The 22,280-nt window shown below is 41.4% G+C and overlaps 2 long non-coding RNA genes and 2 gene segments (V, D, J or C); 2 read left to right on the top strand and 2 right to left on the bottom strand.

The window, feature by feature from the left end:
• The first annotated feature begins 2,821 nt into the window (after positions 1 to 2,821).
• On the top strand, positions 2,822 to 4,390 carry LOC124391972. The gene is made up of 2 exons (XR_006927067.1): positions 2,822 to 3,215; positions 3,979 to 4,390. It is a non-coding gene; the product is annotated as an uncharacterized LOC124391972 (long non-coding RNA).
• A 2,132-nt stretch (positions 4,391 to 6,522) lies between these two features.
• LOC124391943 lies at positions 6,523 to 7,324 on the bottom strand. The segment is given in 2 exon segments: positions 6,523 to 7,133; positions 7,245 to 7,324. Coding segments are annotated over 2 exon segments (384 nt in total).
• An 11,275-nt stretch (positions 7,325 to 18,599) lies between these two features.
• LOC124391964 lies at positions 18,600 to 19,138 on the bottom strand. The segment is given in 2 exon segments: positions 18,600 to 18,963; positions 19,075 to 19,138. Coding segments are annotated over 2 exon segments (387 nt in total).
• A 50-nt stretch (positions 19,139 to 19,188) lies between these two features.
• Positions 19,189 to 20,813, top strand: LOC124391971. Its single transcript, XR_006927066.1, has 2 exons — positions 19,189 to 19,748; positions 20,338 to 20,813. It is a non-coding gene; the product is annotated as an uncharacterized LOC124391971 (long non-coding RNA).
• The last annotated feature ends 1,467 nt before the right edge of the window (positions 20,814 to 22,280 follow it).

The raw sequence follows: 22,280 nt of genomic DNA, 5'->3' as shown, positions 1-22,280 counted from the left end.
CTTGTGTTCTTTATGGTGGATGTTCAGAATGGATACATTTATTAGCAAACAAAATTTTAAATTAGTTTTGTATTAATATATTAGTCAGGGCTGTAAAAATTAACGTGTTAATACAAATTTATGTTAACGGCACTGATTTTATTAATGCGCGATTAATGCAGTGTGCATTTCTGTTTGACATTTTTATTAAAAATATAAACAAAATAAATAAAATAGAGGCAAAATTAAAACTTTAAATGCAACACAGTTATTCATCATGTATTTTCTTTACTCAGATATATAAAAAATAATAAACTCCACCGAAAAAGAATTTTTATTCAGTAAACATTTATTTTACTGATGGGCCAAATAACCCTTGGGGTCGACAAATGCGCTGGCCCAAAATTCCTTTACTTTATTTTACTTTGGATTGTGTGTAGTGTGGTGTGATGGAGTGTGTAGTGTGGTGTGATGGAGTTTGTGTAGTGTGGTGTGATGGATTGTGTACAGTGTGGTGTGATGTAGTGTATACAGTGTGGTGTGATGTAGTGAGTAGTGTGGTGTGTTGGTGTACAGTGTGGTGTGATGGAGTGTGTGTAGTGTGGTGTGATGGAGTATGTGTAGTGTGGTGTGAGGGAGTGTGTGTAGTGTGGTGTGATGGAGTGTGTAGTGTGGTGATGGAGTGTGTAGTGGTGTGATGGAGTGTGTGTGTGGTGTGGTGTGATGGAGTGTGTAGTGGTGTGATGGAGTGTGTAGTGTGTGATGGAGTGTGTGTGTGGTGTGATGGATTGTGTACAGTGTGGTGTGATGGAGTGTGTGTAGTGTGGTGTGTTGGTGTACAGTGTGGTGTGATGAGTGTGTAGTGTGTTGTGTTGGAGTGTGTAGTGTGGTGTGATGTAGTGAGTAGTGTGGTGTGTTGGAGTGTGTACAGTGTGGTGTGTTTGAGTGTGTACAGTGTGGTGTGTTGGAGTGTGTGTGGTGTGATGGAGTGTGTGTAGTGTGTGTGATGGAGTGTGTAGTGTGGTGTGATGGAGTATGTAGTGTGGTGTGATGGATTGTGTACAGTGTGGTGTGATGGAGTGTGTGTAGTGTGGTGTGTTGGTGTACAGTGTGGTGTGATGGAGTGTGTGTAGTGTGGTGTGATGGAGTGTGTAGTGTGGTGTGTTGGAGTGTACAGTGTGGTGTGTTTGAGTGTGTACAGTGTGGTGTGTTGGAGTGTGTAGTGTGGTGTGATGGAGTGTACAGTGTGGTGTGTTGGAGTGTGTACAGTGTGGTGTGTTGGAGTGTGTAGTGTGTGATGGAGTGTGTACAGTGTGGTGTGTTGGAGTGTGTACAGTGTGGTGTGATTGAGTGTGTACAGTGTGGTGTGATGAGTGTGTGTAGTGTGGTGTGATAAAGTGTGTGTGTGTGGTGTGTTGGAGTGTGTACAGTGTGGTGTGATGGATTGTGTACAGTGTGGTGTGATGGAGTGTGTAGTGTGGTGTGATGGAGTGTGTACAGTGTGGTGTGTTTGAGTGTGTACAGTGTGGTGTGTTGAAGTGTGTACAGTGTGGTGTGTTGAAGTGTGTACAGTGTGGTGTGATTGAGTGTGTACAGTGTGGTGTGATGAGTGTGTGTAGTGTGGTGTGATAAAGTGTGTGTAGTGTGTTGTGTTGGAGTGTGTACAGTGTGGTGTGATGGATTGTGTACAGTGTGGTGTGTTGGAGTGTGTGTAGTGTAGAGACATTCATAAATTATGGTAGTGTACTGGCAGTGTCAGGGTCAAAGTGGCTTCACTGAATAATTTGATTATATATTTGAATAAAGGATCATGAGCTCATGAGAAAATGTCTCTGGCAGGTTGAACATAAAACAGCTAGACTGATAGATATTTTCTGCCAGTAAATCAGCGAAAAAGACGTGAGCTTCATCAAACAACATTTGTACCATCTTTGTAGTAGCAAATGTAGAGCTGTGATGAAATTAAACAGAACAAAGTTTAACATTTTGTATCTACACTGTGCTCTATGTAATGGAGCAACAATGAAAGTCATACAAATGCTCACTGAGGTTGTGTCATTGCATCGTATCAAATCTTGTAACTCAGCACCTGCAGTCGCTCCCAGCTGCAGCAGTGCAGTTTCTCTACTATCTGACTGAGGGAGGTTTTTGTACGACTCTATATCACTGTGTGAACCAGTAGCCTGAGATGGAATGGTAACTCTGACAGTAATAATCTCCTGCATCTTCAGTCTGGACTCCACTGATGGTCAGAGTGAAATCAGATCCAGATCCACTGCCACTGAAGCGAGCTGGAAAACCCGACTGTAACTGATTGGCAAGTTTAATTAGGAGTTTAGGAGCTTCTCCAGCTTTCTGCTGATACCAGGCCAAGCGTTCACCATGTGAATCCTTGTACACTGCCTGACTGGTTTTACAGTTGATGGTGACTGTTTCTCCTGGAAGAACAGATTTCACTGCAGGAGTCTGAGTTACTGTTGCTTGACCTCTGCATTCTGTAAAAATACACAATAATGCAGCATGAAACTGAAATATTAGAACAGAAACAATACGTGTATTTGTATGAACACATCATTGTAGAGATAAAATATAAAGCAGTATCTGACCTTGAGTCCAGAGGATCAGTGTCCAGATGAAGATGGGGATCAAAGTCATGGTAGCTGTGGGTGAAGTTTCTGTAGCAGCAGCTCTCAGTCATGAAGTGTGAAAGTCACAGCGCTATAAACACTCCCAGAGCACTGAAGCATGTGCTGCCAATGCAAAGTGTCCTCTAAGTATGGAAACGTCTTTACCACATTCCCCCAATCTTACTGTCATTCTCACACTCAGTCACAATGGGAGATTTCTTGGAAAATAATAATTCTATGTGCATGTAGGGAAATGACAGAAGTTCAGGCTTTCACTTTAATTCCATCAGGATTTAAAATGACTACAGAGGAGATTTCGAGGAGACCAGCATTATTGCATTATTCTTTACTGTATTTATGTATCATGTTTATTGTGTTACTGACTGTAGAGACAAATCTCATCACTTATTCAACATTTGGTGTTATTTCTCCTACAGACTTCTGCAGTGTGTGCTGTACACTTTGCTCAGAGTCAAAGAAGTGTGTGTGTGTGTGTGTGTGTGTGTGTTTAGGTTCATTGTAGTGTAACAGAGGTTTTTGTACGACGGTTTCATTAGAATGTATCACTGTGGAACACTTTTGGTGGAGGAACAAAACTCATTATGAAAAGTAAGTGCTCACTTTAACTAAAATCTCATGGATTCATTAGTTTTTTTAAACAATAAAATGATAGATAGATAGATAGATAGATAGATAGATAGATAGATAGATAGATAGATAGATAGATAGATAGATAGAAAGATAGATAGATAGATAGATAGATGAATAGATAGATAGATAGATGAATAGATAGATAGATAGATAGTGACACTTCTATAAATAAATAGATCTTTTCTATAAAATAGAGAAATGTGATGTGAAGAGGAGAGAGCTGCTTCTAGAAAGTCTCTGCTTTTGTGTCATTTTGTACAATTCAAAGAGTCACTTCATCTTTTTTTTCAATTCATGTGAAATGTTTACTTTTATTCGATTTAATTCTTTCTTTTTGTTATTCAAATTCATCACAGTGGAAATTAGAGCAACAGTGTAACAGGAACAATGAGGGTTTAGTGTTGATTTCACATTAATGCTAAGTCATAAATCATTAATAAGTTCATTTAGAAAATGAAATGAAGATGACTTTACTGTGGTGTGATGATTATTGAAGCACAGTGTGTATTGTTCTGAAGTTGTTCTAAAGGTGGAGGTTGTTTTGTTCAGCTGCAGTTAAGTTGGATGACGTTATCAGAATTGTGTCCTGTTTAAACTACTGCATCTGTTTTATAGCCGTTACATTGAATTACCAAATATCACCATGTTCAGTGTGATAAAGTTCACATTATTATGAGTATAATTATGTGTGTTTGTGTTTTTGTGTGTGTTTTGTCTCCAGCTGGACCGATGGTGAAGCCCTCCGTGTCGCTGCTCCCTCCCTCCTCTCTGCAGCCCTCTGAGGGTTCGGCCTCTGCTCTGCCTGCTCTCTGACTATTCTCCACAGGGGGCGCTGCCGAGCTGGACCGTGGACGGTGTCGAGGTGAACGAAGGTGTTCTGACCAGCACAGAAGATCAGAAGAACGGTGTCTACAGCCGCAGCAGCACCCTGACCCTCAGCAAAGAACGCTGGGAAGAGGCCGAGGTGTTCGGCTGTATCGTCTCTCACCACGACACCACTCAGATCACCTCGTTCCGAAAGAGCCGCTGTGAAGTCCACTAGAATTCAAGTGTACACTTTAACACATGCTTAGCAGTCTGAGGTGGTGTCAGTGGTGTAGCTGTGCTGAAATAAAGCTTCAATCTGGAAATCATGTCTCCTTTTTCAGTAGTGAAGTGTCTTTGTTAGTGATTTGGAACTGCACCTTTACAGCAGGTCGAGTGCAGAGCTGTGTGTTGTGCTTCAGTGAGTTTGGATGAAGAACCAGAAACATCTGCTGAAAGTGTTTAACTGTTCTGGGAATCAGAGCTTTTATGCAAATGTGTGTGTGTGTGTGTGTGTGTGTGTGTGTGTGTGTGTGTGTGTGTGTGTGCATAGGTGGGAACTAATGAAGTACAAATAATTCATTACTGTACTTAAGTAGGTTTTTCTGGTATCAATATTTTACTTCACTACTTATTTTTCAGACGTTTTTACTTTCACTCATTACATTTTTACACAAATATCTGTACTTTTATCTTCTACATTTTAAACCCCTCTAGCTAATTTAGTTTTAATGTATTTGATTTAATGTATTTGATTTTCACTGTATCACTCTTTTTTCCTATCATTGCTTTTTCAATCTTCCACTGGTGTATCATTTCTTGGCTCTCACACACCACAGACATAGGCTAGTTTATAAAGAAAACAAGGAGCAAGACAGAAGGCAACAAGACGTCTGGGGTTAACGTGGATGAGACAGAGGGAGTCAGTGATGTAAACATGACTGAGAACAGACACATTCATGATCACCTGATCTTCATTATCTTTTCTCTGCTTGTGTTCTTTATGGTGGATGTTCAGAATGGATACATTTATTAGCAAACAAAATTAAAATTCATTTTGTATTAATATATTAATTAGGGCTGTAAAAATTAACGTGTTAATACAAATTCATGTTAACAGCAATTTTATTAACGCGTGATTAATGCAGTATGCATTTCTGTTTGACATTTTTTTTTAAATATAAACAAAATAAATATAAAAGAGGCAAAATGAAAACATTCAATGCAACACAAAGTTGCATTGGGCCAAATAACCCTTGGGGTCGACAAATGCGCCAGCAAGTGTTTTTTTATACTCCAAAATGAACATAAATTACGAAAGTAAATTTGTCTTTTTTTGGATTGTAAAGATAAAAGCAACAAATCATTCAAATCTGTAAGGCGTCTACTTTAATTTATATACACTTATAATTACAACAAAACGCTGTGCTTTCGTAAAATAAAGAAAACAGTCAGGGGGCGCTCTCTGTCATTTCTGTCATTTCTCTACACAGACACATAAATAAAACAACCTGAGTCTCAGTCTATATTTGTCTCACAGACGTGTCTACTTTTAAATAAACCACACCGAATATTCTCTGATTATATAATCCCTATGAAAGTTAAAAGAGGTTCAGTTTCTCCAGTATCACCGCATTAACCGTCCGTGTGGAAACCATCATCCCATCATTACTTTAAAACATTTACATAAATATTTGTCTTCATGCTCCATGTTGTATATGGTTTCACTAATAATAAACATAAATTTGCATATGATTAGAGTATTAAAAACTTGAAAAGTATTGATTTAAGGTAATTTAAAACAGATAAAAATGTGTGGTTATTCGTGAGTTACCTTGTCAATGATGTGATTAATTACAATTAATATTTGAATCGATTGACAGCCCTAATATTAATGTGACATGAGGTCCAGTTACCAGCGTGACACTAAAACAGGTAGTACTAATGACTAATTTTTACTTAAGTACAAATCAGAGCCCAAACTCCTTTACTTTATTTTACTTTGGAGTGTGTGTAGTGTGGTGTGATGGAGGGTGTAGTGTGTGGTGTGATGGAGTGTGTACAGTGTGGTGTGATGTAGTGTGTAGTGTGGTGTGTTGGTGTACAGTGTGGTGTGATGGAGTGTGTGTAGTGTGGTGTGATTTAGTGTGTAGTGTGGTGTGTTGGAGTGTGTACAGTGTGGTGTGTTTGAGTGTGTAGTGTGGTGTGATGGAGTGAGTACAGTGTGGTGTGTTGGAGTGTGTACAGTGTGGTGTGTTGGAGTGTACAGTGTGGTGTGATGGAGTGTGTACAGTGTGTGTGTGTGTGTGGTGTGTTGGTGTACAGTGTGTACAGTGTGGTGTGATGGAGTGTGTACAGTGTGTGTGATGGAGTGTGTAGTGTGTGATGGAGTGTGTACAGTGTGGTGTGTTGGAGTGTGTACAGTGTGTACAGTGTGGTGTGTTGGAGTGTGTACAGTGTGGTGTGATGGAATGTGTAGTGTGGTGTGATGGAGTGTGTACAGTGTGGTACTACCAAATGTAGAGCTGTGATGAAATTACACAGAACAAAGTTCAACATTTTGTATCTACACTGTGCTCTATGTAATGGAGCAACAATTAAAGTCATACAAATGCTCACTGAGGTTGTGTCATTGCATCGTATCACATCTTGTAACTCAGCACCTGCAGTCGCTCCCAGCTGCAGCAGTGCAGTTTCTCTACTATCTGACTGAGGGAGGTTTTTGTACGACTCTATATCACTGTGTGAACAGCCATGTGCTACTGATATAATGGTAACTCTGACAGTAATAATCTCCTGCATCTTCAGTCTGGACTCCACTGATGGTCAGAGTGAAATCAGATCCAGATCCACTGCCACTGAAGCGAGCTGGAAAACCCGACTGTAGCTGATTGGCAAGTTTAATCAGGAGTTTAGGAGCTTCTCCAGGTTTCTGCTGATACCAGGCCAAGCGTTCACCATGTGAATCCTTGTACACTGCCTGATTGGTTTTACAGTTGATGCTGACTGTTTCTCCTGGAAGAACAGATTTCACTGCAGGAGTCTGAGTTACTGTTGCTTGACCTCTGCATTCTGTAAAAATACACAATAATGCAGCATGAAACTGAAATATTAGAACAGAAACAATACGTGTATTTGTATGAACACATCATTGTAGAGATAAAATATGAAGCAGTGTCTGACCTTGAGTCCAGAGGATCAGTGTCCAGATGAAGACGGGGATCAAAGTCATGGTAGCTGTGGGTGAAGTTTCTGTAGCAGCAGCTCTCAGTCATGAAGTGTGAAAGTCACAGCGCTATAAACACTCCCAGAGCACTGAAGCATGTGCTGCTAATGCAAAGTGTCCTCTAAGTATGGAAACATCTTTACCACATTCCCCCAATCTTACTGTCATTTTTAGACTACTACTTAGTTATCGTGTAATTGCTGCTTTTTGGGGGTTAAATGGAGATATTATGTAAAAATAAATTTAGGTCTAATATGAAGAAAGAAGTTAAAACTTTTACTGGATGCTGTTTGTACTGAATGTTAATGAGTTCAGTGTTGGCAGTGAGTAAACACACACGCACTCAAATTTTTTAATTCTTGTAGAAATTCATCATATCATAACTTTTTATAAGTCTACAGAAGGAGTGGAGGAATTGTTCTTACTTCACTTCCACAAATTCAGTCAGCTATTGCAAATTTGCTTTCCTGAATCAGCATTTACGGCATAAAGCTGTACAACTGCAGATCTACATCATTTTGTGGCTTTTCGGCTGCATCCTCAGTTTAGACTGAGATTAATCATTTATGAAAAAAATGCTTTTACATTTGTAAAATCAGTAAAAAGGAATAAAAGCAGGCAGAAAGTGTGTGTAGAGATCAGCTGATGTGAACAGAAGTTGGTGTTGTGTAGCTGTTTTGTAATAAGACGTTGTACAGGCACTGAACCTGTTTGTATCAGTGTGGATCACTTTTAGTGGAGAAACCAAACTGACTGTGGGCCGTAAGTACCCTGTTTACTAAGGACTGAAATGGAGTGTGTTTAGATTAATGACTGAAATGAAGTGTATTTAGATCAATGACTGCAATTGAGTGTGTTCAGATTATTGATATAAAACAGAAAGTATATGTTTTTTCCCCCAAATCATTTACTCAAATGTTATTTTCATATCTAAAAATCTTTGTTTTTTATTTTCCCCTCGCTATTAGGTAAGACATATATATATATATATATATATATATATATATATATATATATATATATATATATATATATATATATATATATAGTGCCAGTAGCTTCTTTTAATTTAAAATATACAAAGATATATCATTGTGTATATTACTGTAATATGCTGGTCCCCTGGTGGTCTAGTGGTCAGGATGCCGCGCTCTCACCGCTGCGGCCCGGATTCGATCCCCGGTCAGGAAATCAACCCCAGCCACTCTTAGTGCCGTTCCCAAGCCCGGATAAATGGGGAGGGTTGCGTTAGGAAGGGCATCCAGCGTAAAAACGTGCCAAATCAAACATGCGGATGATCCGCTGTAGCCACCCCTAATGGGAGAAGCTGAAAGAAAGTTATATTACTGTAATATGTTACATTAAACTCACAATTAAATCTTAGAGACTGTATGTGTATTAAATGCTGTTGATGTTTGCGATTATTGATTATCACTATTATTTAATTTTCACATGCAGTAACCACAATAACAGAAATAATTTTAGATCTAAAATCTAAAAGTATATATGAATCAGTTCTGCTCTGTAAGATATATAGAGTAGTGAAACACACAATTAGCTGAAATGAAGACAGAGATTGACCAATGTCTAATACTGTCTGAACTGTATGTATACAGTATGTGTGTAGGTGTCACTCAGCCCAGTGTGACGGTGCTGCCCCCCTCCAATGTGGAGCTGCAGCAGGAGAAAAACACACGTGTGGCCTGCAAGGGCTTCCACTCGGACTGAAGGCTGAGCTGGAAGATTGATGGGAGCAGCTGGAGCTCGGGGGAGAGCTGCAGAACCGTCATTCAGCACGAGGACGGCCTCTACAGCTGGAGCAGCAAGCTGAGCCTCCACCAGGAGCAATTAAGGAACAAGTTGGTGACCTGTGAGGGCTTCAATAACAATCAGTCTCCTGTGGTGAGTACAGTGAACACAGAGCAGAGTTCAGAGCTCTGAGCTCACACACTTTACTCATCAGCTTCTTCTGCTTCACTGTGTGTTACATGTGGCCTTTAATTTTCTGCTTTGTATTAACAAATATCAATAGCCTGTAGAATAGAAACCTCTAAACAACTGACAGTAATTAGGATGAAATCTAACAAAACAAGTCCAACATCGAAACCTTTAATAACACTGAGATAATCCTTGTGTGCGTTTCTTAAAGCTGAAACTGAATCTAAATTTGTCTGAGAAAAAAAAAAGAAACACACCTCCCTCTGTCCTCATGATCACACTGAACATCTGCACAAGCTGCTGCTCTGGTACCTAAGAATCCTCCCATGTGTATGTGAATTTAACTGTCTGACAAACTGGTGAAGTGAAGCAGAAAAATATCCTTCTGATACAAATGTTTTATTAAATCTCTCTTTTTATTTTTTATCAACTGATTAACAAAAGCTGGAAAAACTGAGTTGTTGAGGAATTGGTCACAACTGCAATAATGTGAGTGAGAACAGAACCTAGTTTGCCTCATCTTTAATTCTATTCGGTTTTATTTGTATAGCACTTTTAACAATGGACATTGTCCCCAGGCAATTTTACAGAGATAAAAGTATATATATTTTTTGTTTGTTTGTTTGAGTGTGTTTTCCAATTTTACCAGCAGATGTCTCTAGTTTTTTCTGAGTCACTAATTTGTATTTTAGTTTCCCGCTTGTATTAGTCTGGACCTCATTTTGTGGACGTTGGATGTAAAGATAAGAAATCCAAATCCATTTACGGATTCAAATCCTTCTAAATCACTCAGTAAATGGATCAGAGTCCCTTGAGTCAGTAGTGATTCTGCCTGCTTTTACCATGGAATTCCACTAGAGGGCACTCACCGAATGAATCCTGCTCCCAAGGCACTCAGATCCAGCTGTTTCACTGCACACTACCGACAGATCAAATAAATCCCACGGTTCAAACAGCCAGGACACATGTAGGACCTGCAAAACTGAGTCTCTTGTGTTTCTGAACATGCAGGAAGTTTCCTGAACAACTTAGTCAGCTTTTTGTTGCTACAGTTACTTGCTAACAACAACTTTGAACAAATTAATGGTGTAATTTCCAATATGTTTAATTATATTTTTTTAACCTTTGGGTTAATTGAGCAACTTGACATTGCTTTACCTTTAGTCGCATGATTGAAATATTTCTCAGCTGTTTGCATGGCAAAAATGAAATTAAACACAGTGTTGTAGCAACTCTAAAGGGAAAAATATAAATGACTGGGAAACAACAATCAGTGAAACTGAATGAAACTGCGCTCACTCCACTGGCTTCCGGGATATCTGCACATATCAGATTCAAATCACTGGTGCTTGTCTACAAGGCCAATAATGGACCAGCACCCTCTTGCCTCAGAGACCTCATCACATCTCACACTGCACCATGCTGCCTGGGATCCTCCAGCACTGCTCGACTGGTACCATCTTCTCTCAGTGTAAGTATTCTTCAAGGCTCTTCTCTTAGGAGAGAGAAACAAGGATTATTAAGTATAGTATTGTTACATGGGCATGTGTCTTTTAAAAGATTAAGAGACAATAAATGGATAAAAGAATGTGTCCAACAATATGTAGCACTAAGAGATTTGCTATAAATTAGGAGGCTAATTTCCATGCTATTTGAAAGACTGTAAATTTGGTTTGACGCCATTTACGTTCTAATTTCCGAGTGGTCTGTTTTAACGTGTGCGTATGATCGTTATACCACTGTGCTAATTTTTTCTCCGTGATCATTTTGGTTTTAAGGGGCGCTACATCATCTAGAGTGTAACAGGACGTTGATACTAGGTATTCAGTGGCCAAGTCGAGCTCTGCGGGGTCAGACGGAGATCTAATTCATATTAACAGTTCCGGAAGATTATTGATAAAACTCGCTGCTGTAGCTGAAGTGAATGTACGCTTAACACGGTAATGTGGCGAGGTACTAATACAATGAGTGAGGCAGGTTTTAAAAGAGATAAGGTAATGATCTGAAATAGCTTTAGCCTGTGGTATTATGAGTAAATTGTTTATTTTTATCCAAATGTTAATAACAAATCAAGAGTGATCAAGATGGCGCCGGTGAGGTCGGCTGCCGTCACGACTGCTCCGGCTATGGTTTTTCTTTTTTTGTTTATTTTATACTTTTATTTAACTAGTTTTATTTCCATTTACACAAGATGGACACCATTAGATATGACAGAGACACTTTTATATCTATTGGTGTACAATGCACTCACCTTTCGCCGCTTTTAAACCCGGACCCATGCTGGCCGAGAGAGATCCTGAGGGTGAACAAAGGACGCGACCCGTACCGGCGTCCGCGAGGGAAACGAGCCGGCGTCAGGAACAGGCTGAGGGCACGCGCACACCGCGCTCCCTTACCTAGTATCCTGTTAGCCAACGTCCAGTCACTGGAGAACAAGCTCGACGACCTCAGGGCAAGGGTCAAGTTCCAGAGAGACATTCAGGACTGCAACCTTCTCTGCTTCACCGAGACATGGCTGAACCCAGCGGTACCGGACCACGCCATCCAGCTGGCCGAGTTCTTCTCGGTTTACCGCATGGACAGAACACTGGAGTCGGGGAAGTCAAGAGGAGGTGGTGTGTGTCTGATGGTGAACAAACACTTGTGCGACAGCGCGAGCATTGTTCCTCTTTCACGCTCCTGCACACCAAACCTGGAACTACTGACCATCAAATGTCGGCCCTTCTATCTACCTCGGGAATTCAGCTCGGTCATAGTCAATGCCGTTTATATTCCACCTCAAGCGGACACGGACACTGCAGTATGGGACTTACATGAGTCATTAACGCAACAACAAACACAGCATCGACGCTGCGCTCATTGTGGTCGGAGATTTCAACAGTGCCAACCTCAGCGCGCACTCGAACTTTTATCAGCACATCACCTGCCCACCAGGGGCGAAAGAACACTGGACCACTGCTACACAACATTTAAGAACAGCTACAAGGCACAATCACGTCCACCGTTTGGGAAATCGGACCATGCTGCCATCTTCCTCATGCCTGTTTACAAACAAAGGCTAAAACAGGAAGCTCCGGTTCAGAGGGAGGTCGTGCGCTGGACTGACCAATCGGTGGCCGCTCTGCAGGACGCTTTGGATGACGCAGACTGGGACATGTTTCGGCGCAGCTCTAATGACGTCAACATGTTTACGGAAGCGGTTGTGGGATTCATCGGGAAACTAACGGATGATACGGTGCAAAAAAACACTATCAGAACGTTTCCCAACCAGAAGCCGTGGGTGGATAAAACCATCCGCGACGCTCTGAGATCCCGCTCCGCTGCCTACAACACGGGGCTCGCCACCGGGGACATGGATGAATACAAGGCTGCGTCTTACAGTGTTCGCAGAGTGGTGAAGGATGCAAAACGGCGCTACGGGAGGAAACTGTAGTCACAGTTCCAACAAGGTGGCTTCAGGAGCCTGTGGCAGGGACTAAGGACAATAACGGACTATAAAACACCATCTTCCAGAATGGGAGCCAGAGAGGTAAACACATTCACCATCTCGGAGCATGACGTGAGGAGGGCATTCAAGAGAGTGAATACCAGGAAGGCAGCAGGACCAGATGGAATCACAGGTCGGGTTCTGAAAGCCTGCGCTGACCAGCTAGCACTGGTGTTCACTGAGATATTCAACCTCTCTCTGGAACAGTCTGTTGTCCCCTCATGTTTTAAACAGTCCACTATTGTCCCTGTCCCGAAGAAACCCCAGCCCGCCTGCCTAAATGACTATCGCCCTGTAGCTCTGACCTCAGTAGTGATGAAGTGCTTTGAGAGACTGGTCAGAGACTTCATCACTGCCTCAATACCGGACACACTGGACCCACTACAGTTTGCGTACCGTCAGAACCGTTCGACTGAGGACGCAATTGCACATCTTCTCCACACTACTATCAGCCACCTGGACCAAAGAAACGGGAATTACACAAAGATGTTGTTCGTGGACTACAGTTCAGCGTTCAACACCATAATTCCCTCCACACTCACCTCTAAGTTGGAGGTCCTGGGACTCAGCCTGCCGCTGTGTCAATGGATCTCAAACTTCCTGACAGACAGACCACAAGCTGTACGGGTGGGAAAACACACCTCATCCACCCTCACCCTCAGCACTGGAGCTCCCCAGGGTTGTGTTCTGAGCCCCCTGCTGTACACACTGTACACATATGACTGTGTGGCCACTTCCAACTCCACAACCATCATCAAGTTTGCTGACGACACTGTTGTGGTGGGCCTGATCTCCAACAACAACGAGACGGCCTACCTACAGGAGGTTAAAAACCTGGAGAGATGGTGCCAGGAGAACAACCTTCTCCTGAACGTCAGCAAGACTAAGGAGTTGATCGTGGACTTCAGCATGAAGCAGGAGCGGTCATACCAACCGCTAAACATCTGCGGGATTCCAGTGGAAAGAGTGGACAGTTTCCGGTACCTGGGTGTTCATCACACAGGACCTGTCTTGGTCCTGTCACATCAACACCCTGGTGAAGAAGGCCCGGCAGCGTCTGTACCATCTGAGACTCTTAAGGGACTTTAAACTACCCTCTCAGGTGCTTAAGACTTTTTACACTTGCACCATTGAGAGCGTTCTGACGGGTAGCATCACTTCCTGGTTCGGGAACAGCACCATGCAGGACAGACGAGCCCTCCAGAGGGTGGTGCGCTCAGCTGAACGTACCATCCACACCGAGCTCCCTGACCTGCAGGACATCTACAGCACGCGGTGCCGGACCAGAGCCAGGAAGATTGTGAAGGACCTCAGCCATCCCAACAATGGACTCTTTTCTCTGTTGCGTTCGGGGAAACGCTTCCGCTCCCTGAAGGCGAACACAGAGAGAATGAGGAGGAGCTTCTTCCGCAGGCCATTCGGTGTTTAAACCAGGAAACACCCAGGATCTAAAACTGGCCCACTCTCCATCATCACCCTTTTTTCCCCTGCACAATCACACTTTTCGTGCTACGGCACATTATACACTGGACTTGCACAGCACAGTGCACTTTACTTTTCATATTTTCATTTTCTTTTTCATATTTATTTCATATTTCTTATATTCTTTTTTATACCACACCATTCCGCACAAGGACACTTTACACCACACCTTACTGCACACGGACACTTATGGACAATCAAAAACCATGCCTAACTTGTTTACTGTTTACTGTTGTTTACTGGTTAACTGCACACTGCCATAAACATTTTCTGTGTATGTGTATATATAGGTATATATGTATATGTATGTATATATACATATATATTTAGATATCTTTATATCTTTATTTATCTGCCTTCTTTTTCTTACTATATTTTTCTTAAATTTTGTTATTATATTTATATTTTTATTCCCCTTTTTACCCTATTTTATTCCCTTATGCCGGACCGTCGTTAAAAGCATTTCACTGCATGTCGTACCCTGTATGTATGTGTATGTGACAAATAAAATTTGATTTGATTTGATTTGATTTGATTTGTGTGTCCACCACTATGAGTGGGTTCTAAAACATTTTGATTAATTCCAACTGAATCTAGAATGGACATAACTGCTGCTCTTAAGGAGTCTTCCTGATTATCAAAGTGAATATTACAGTCACCAATAATTAATGCTTTGTCTAAAGAAGTAGCTACATTTGTGATGAAATCTGCAAATTCTATGAGAAAATTAGAGTAGGGCCCTGGGGGTCTATAAATAATAATTAATGGAATTGACTGACTATACCTGCTTTTGTTTTACATTCGTGTTTACTTTTTGGTGTGAAGCTTAGATTATTATTATTATAAATAGCTGTGACTCCGCCTCCTCTGCCATTTAGACAGTGATGGTGTACGTAACTATACGCATTATTACAGGTTCCTAAGCACACATGCAACAGCGAATGAATGATTACTTTGTAAGTGGCCACAAAGTTAAGAAAGTAAAGGGGTGACAGGGAGAAAGAAAGATTTATTGAGTATATTACTGTTACATATGAGCATGTGTCTTTAAAAAGTTTAAAAGAGACAATAAACAGGTAGAAAATGTGTCCAATCAAAACAAAATAATGTTTATCATTGGCAAATTGGTGTATGTTTTATAAGAAAATAATAATTTCTTGGTGATAATATTAACTCTGCTTCCTGTTGAGACACAACACACCATTAGTGTTTGTTGTTTAGTGCTTTGCATAATAGACACAGAGCTGTAAACAACTTCTTCTCCTTCTTTTTCTTCTTCTTCTTCCGGCTTCTCCCATTAGGGGGTTTCCACAGCAGATCATCCATCTCCATACCCCCATGTCCTCTACATCTGCCTCTTTCTTCACCACATCCATAAACCTCCTCCTTGGTCTTCCTCTTTTCCTCCTTCCTGGCAACTCCATCATCAGCGTTCTCTTACCGATATTCCCATGTTCCTCCTCTGCACATGTCCAAACCATCTCAATCGCGCCTCCTTCACCTTGTTTACAAAACGTCCTACATGCGCGGTCACTCTAATAAACTCATTTCTAATCCTGTCCATCCTCTTTATTCCCATTAAAAATCTCAACAACTGTCTCTAAAGCACTGTCTCTAAAAGCAGGTCTCACCACTGTCCTATAAACTTTTCCTTTCCCTTTTGCAGATACCCTTCTATCACAAATCACTCCTGCTATCACTCTTCTCCACTCACTCCACCCTGCCTGCACTCTTTTTGTCACTTCTCTAACACACTTTCCATTACTTTGCACTGTTGACCCCAGGTGCCAGAACTCCTCCACCCTCTCTACCTTTTCTCCCTGCAACCGCAGCACTCCACTGCCCTCCCTCTCATTCACACACATGCACTCTGTCTTACCCCTACTGACTTTTATACCCCTTCTATCCAGCATGTACCTCCACCTCTCTAAACTCTTCTAAACCTGCTCCCTAATCTCACCACAAATAACAATTTCATCTGCAAACGTCATAGTCCACGGACACTCCTGTCTGACCTTGTCCATCAACAGGTCCATCACTACTGCAAACAGGATAGGGCTCAGAGCCGATACTAGATGCAGTACCACTTCCACCGTGAACAAGTCTGTCATTCCTACTGCACACTTCACTGCTGTCACAGTGTCCTCATACATGTCCTGCACCACCCTTACATACTTCTCTGACACACCAGACTTCCTCATATAATACCACAACTCCTCTCTCTGCACCCTGTCGTACGCTTTCTCTAAATCCACAAACACAAAATGCAACTCCTACTGACCTTCTCTATACTTCTCCATCAACATTCTCAAAGCAATTATTGTGTCTGTAGTGCTCTTGCTCAGCATGAAACCATACTGTTGCTCACAGATGATCACCTCTTCTCTCAGCCTGATTTCCACAACTCGTTCCCATAACTTCATGGTGTGACTGATCAACTTAATTTCCCTGTAGTTACTGCAGGTCTGCACACCTAACTTTTTCCTAAAAATCGGTACCAGCACACTCCTCGGGCATCCTCTTACCATCCAAAATCTTGTTAAACAATCTGGTTAGAAACTTCACTGCCATCTCTCCTAAACATTTCCATGCTTTAATCTTATCCACTTCCTGTTTCACCATCTCCACACCATCCAACCTTCCCTCTCTCATTTTCCTCATTCATCAGCTGCTCAAAATACTCCCTTCATCTCTTCAACACACTCTCCTCGCTAGTCAACATTTTTCATCCCCATCCTTTATTACTCTAAATTGTAGCACATCCTTCCCAGCTTAGTCTCTCTGTCTGGCCAATCGGTATAAATTATTTTCTTCTTCCTTAGTGTTCAACCTCTCATACAGCTCCTCTTATGCCTTTTCCTTGGCTTTTGCCACATCCCTCTTTACTTGCTGCTCCTTGTACTCCTGCCTACTTTTCTCATCTTTCTGCCGATCCCAATCCTGTTTTGCCAACCTCTTTCTCCTTATGCTTTCCTGCACTTCATCATTCCACCACCATGTCTCTTTGTCTTCCTTTCTATTTCAGGATGTCACATCAAGTACCTTTCTAGCTGTCTCCCTTATCACTTCTGCAGTAGTTTCCCAATCATCCAGCACCTCTTCATCACCACAAGCCTCTGTCTGACCTCTTCCCTGAACCTCACACTACAGTCTTCCTCCTCCAGTTTCCACCATCCTATTCTTCTTTCAGTCTTTACTCTCCTCCTCTTCTTCTTCACCTCTAAATCTATCCTACAGACCACCATCCGATGCTTTCTACACTGTCCCCTGCCAACACCTTACAGTTTCCAACATCCTTCAGGTTGCATCTCCTACATAGAACATAGTCCACCTGTGTGCACCTTCCTCCACTTTTATACATCACCCTGTGCTCCTCCTCTTTCTTAAAATAAGTATTTACCACTGCTATTTCCATCCTTTCAGCAAAATCTACCACCATCTGCCCTACCACATTCCTCTCCTTAAGGCCATACCTCCTCATCACCTCTGTTCCCTTCAACAACATGCCCATTAAAGTCTGCCCAAATCACTAATCTTTCTTTCCTAAGTGCACTCTCCACCACTTCATCTAACTCACTTGAGATTTTTTTATCCTCCATCTGGCACTTAGGGAGCATAGGAACTGATGACATTTATCATCACCCTTTAAGTTCCAGCTTCACATTCATCACTCTATCAGAATATCTCTTCATTTCCACTACACACTTCCTTTAGAATCACCCCTACACCATTTCTCTTGCAATCCAAACCATGACAGAACAGTTTAAACCCCCCTTCAATGTTCTTGGCCTTACTCCCTTTGCACTTGGTCTCCAGAACACACAACATGTTTGCCATTCTCCACTACATCATATCAGCTACCTCTCTCCCTTTACCAGACATAGAAACAACATTTAAAGTACCCACCCGAACCTCCACTCTCCTCCACTTCTCCTTTTCCTACTGTCTCTGTAGACGTCTTCCTCCTCTCCTTCACCTCCTTCGACAAACTGTAGCTCAATTTCCACCGGTTCCCTGTTGGCTAACAATACCTGTGACAGTCGATGGTAACCCAGTCCTCAACCGATCCATTATAAATATCTGAGTCATGATTCAGATATTTAATTTGGCATGTTTTACACTGGATGCCTTTCTTAATGCAACCCACCCCGGTTTATATGGGCTTGGGACCGGCACTTACAGTGCACTGGCTTGTGCAACCCGAGAGCTGTAAACAAATGATAGAAAACTGAGCTGGACACAAAGTTGGGCTCCTCTGTAAATGCTGTGCTTAGGGTAATTTAAATACAGCTACGATCAAATAAAAGTTCAGTGAATTTTGTGCCATTGTGTCGTATCACATCCTCCAACTCAGCACCTGCAGTCGCTCCCAGCTGCAGCAGTGCAGTTTCTCTACTATCTGACTGAGGGAGGTTTTTGTATGACTCTATATCACTGTGTGAACAGCCATGTGCTACTGATATAATGTAAACTCTGACAGTAATAATCTCCTGCATCTTCAGTCTGGACTCCACTGATGGTCAGAGTGAAATCAGATCCAGATCCACTGCCACTGAAACGAGCTGGAAAACCCGACTGTAACTGATTGGCAAGTTTAATCAGGAGTTTAGGAGCTTCTCCAGCTTTCTGCTGATACCAGTGTAAATAGTGGCCATAAGAGCTGTGATAATACACTGCCTGACTGGTTTTACAGTTGATGGTGACTGTTTCTCCTGGAAGAACAGATTTCACTGCAGGAGTCTGAGTTACTGTTGCTTGACCTCTGCATTCTGTAAAAATACACAATAATGCAGCATGAAACTGAAATATTAGAACAGAAACAATACGTGTATTTGTATGAACACATCATTGTAGAGATAAAATATGAAGCAGTGTCTGACCTTGAGTCCAGACGATCAGTGTCCAGATGAAGACGGGGATCAAAGTCATGGTAGCTGTGGGTGAAGTTTCTGTAGCAGCAGCTCTCAGTCATGAAGTGTGAAAGTCACAGCGCTATAAACACTCCCAGAGCACTGAAGCATGTGCTGCCAATGCAAAGTGTCCTCTAAGTATGGAAACATCTTTACCACATTCCCCCAATCTTACTGTCATTCTCACACTCAGTCACAATGGGAGATTTCTTGGAAAATATTGAGGTTACAAGTGCATGTAGAGAAATGACAGAAGTTCAGGCTTTCACTTTAATTCCATCAGGATTCAGACTGACTTCAGAGGATATTTTAAGGAGACCAGCATTATAACGTTATTCTTTACTGTCTTTATGTATCATGTAAATTTTGTTACTGACTGTAGAGACAAATCTCCTCACTAATCTATCATTTGGTGTTATTTCTCCTCCAGACTTCTGCATTTTGTACAGTATACTGTGCTCCAGATTTAGGTGTCTGTGTGTGTGTGTGTGTGTGTGTGTGTGTGTGTGTGTGTGTGTGTGTGTGTGTGTGTGTGTGTGCTTGCACGTGTGTTCACTGTAGTGCAACAGGGGTTTTTGTACGACGGTTTCATTAAAATGTATCACTGTGGTACACTTTTGGTGGAGGAACAAAACTCAGCATCAGTAAGTGTCTTTTACTTATAAAACACTAAAATGTTAATATAATATAAATATATATTTACATATTATTTACTTAATTATTTACTCAATACTTTATACATAATTCAGATTAATTATAATGTGTGTATACATCAATAATAAGTTGTAAACACTTTAACCGTTAATGTTCTGTAGTAAAAATTTATAAAAAAAATAAGTGAATATTGAACATGTAATAAATCTCCAGTGTGTTTGTGTTGGTGAGTGGAAACCTGCTCACTGGTTCATATCTGCAGTATTGTGTACATTATTCTGAAGTCTTTGTGCTGATGGAAAATACAGAAAAATGTTGCTATGTTTGTGTTAAACAGTGAACATTTTTGTTATGAGATCCATTTCTTACTATCACACAGGGAGCACTTTCTATGACACATCAGTAAGAAGTGACTAAAACAGAATAAAGCTGATGGAAGTCTGAGTCGCTCCACAATATAACGAGTAGCTCATAAATGTTCTCCTGCTGATTAGTTCTACGTGACTGCAGTGATGTGAAGAAGCAGTAATGTTGTGTATCTTTGTGTAAATGTGTGTTTTTGTGTTTTCTGTTCTACAGAGGGTCCCACTGTGAAGCCCGCCGTGTCTCTGCTCCATCCATCGTCTCTGCAGCTCTCTAAGGGACCGGCCTCACTGCTCTGCCTGCTGTCTGCCTACTCTCCACAGGGGGCGACAGTGAGCTGGACAGTGGACGGCTCAGTGGTGAATGAAGGTGTTCTAACCAGCCCTGAAGAACAGAAGAAGGACGGTTACACACGCAGCAGCACTCTGACTCTCAGCAAAGCACTCTGGGAAAAGGGGGAGGAGTTTGTCTGTACCGTCTCCCATGACTGTGTCAATCATCCGGTCACGTTCAGAAAGAGCCAGTGTGAAGACTAACAGCTCCAAGATAGAATTAAACACTGAGCTGCTCACACATCCATCTACAATAGAGTTTCAATTCTACACAATGCTGATATTCCTGTCTTTACTCTCTTCACTGTCCTGTTGCTCTTCCTGTAGTTTTGCTCTGCTGAAATAAAGCTTCATTTTGGACATTGGGTGTGTTTTATTAGAGTTAGTAGTCATTATCAGTGTGATGAGAGAGTGTGTTTAGCTGTACATTCAGTGCTGTGTGTTGTGCTTCAGTGAGTTTGGGTAAAGGAAGTTGAACATCTGGTGAAAGTGGTGCTCTATTTTGGGAGAAAGAGGATCATTCAGCCGTCTTCATGTAAATCTCCCTCTCATTTCACTGCTCTGTGCTACTGAGTGAAAGGAGACAGTTACACATATTATTTAATTATCACCTAAATATGTTACGTCTGTGTATGCAGGGATGAGCAGTATTTACGATACATGTATTTCACATACATATTTCAAATATAAAATATATAAAATACTTCAGTTTTAAAATACTGTAAAATACTTTGTAAGACAGCTATATGATGACATCATAAAAATGCTGCCTCTGATTGGTGCCTACTCACTATTTTGCCCAGACTTGTTGAGATCAGAACAGAAAATTTATACATATAAAAGAAGGTGTTAAAGGTAAGAAATGTTTAGGCTGCCAGCTTTCAAATAGGCGTCCAATGAAAGGTTTGTGAAGAAATTTGATGTCCGTTTTAAAAAAATTGTTGAGAAAAAAATACAGTTGTTTATTTTGATATGTCTTCTGACTTCTGTATTTTGTGGATTATTTTCACATACTTTTAAAGTAAAAGTATTTAGTGTTTTATTTTAAAATACATTTGATGTATCTGTGAACAACCCTGTTTGTATCACTACAATGTCCCACTCTAAATTATTAATAAAAGCCTTTAAATCAATAAACCTTACTGCTTTACATTATAGATGATGCACAACATACACAATTAGTGTGTAAAGTGCGGTGTGATAAAGTGTGTACTGTGTGGTGTGATGAAGTGTGTGTAGTGTGGTGTGATGGAGTGTGTACAGTGTGGTTTGATAGAATGTGTACTGTGTGGTGTGATGGGCTTCGTGCAGTGTGGTGTTATATAATGTGTACAGTGTAGTGTGATGGAGTGTTTACAGTGTGGTGTGATGGAGTGTGTGTAGTGTGGTGTGATGGAGTGTGTACAGTGTGGTGTGATGGAGTGTGTGTATAGTGCGGTGTAATGGAGTGTGAACAGTGTGGTGTGATGGAGTGTGTACAGTGTGGTGTGATGGTCATCGAGAGATTTCTAATGTGAGGTGTGAGTTAGTGTGATGTGGTTCTTCTCCTCCACAGAGTGTCATTGTGTCGTATCACATCCTCCAACTCAGCACCTGCAGTCGCTCCCAGCTGCAGCAGTGCAGTTTCTCTACTATCTGACTGAGGGAGGTTTTTGTACGACTCTATATCACTGTGTGAACCAGTAGCCAGAGATGCTGTGGTAACTCTGACAGTAATAATCTCCTGCATCTTCAGTCTGGACTCCACTGATGGTCAGAGTGAAATCAGATCCAGATCCACTGCCACTGAAACGAGCTGGAAAACCCGACTGTAGCTGATTCACATAT

This window comes from Silurus meridionalis, chromosome 10, assembly GCF_014805685.1.
Source record: "Silurus meridionalis isolate SWU-2019-XX chromosome 10, ASM1480568v1, whole genome shotgun sequence".
Lineage (NCBI taxonomy): Eukaryota > Metazoa > Chordata > Actinopteri > Siluriformes > Siluridae > Silurus > Silurus meridionalis.
This window is presented reverse-complemented; position numbering and strand designations above follow the sequence as displayed.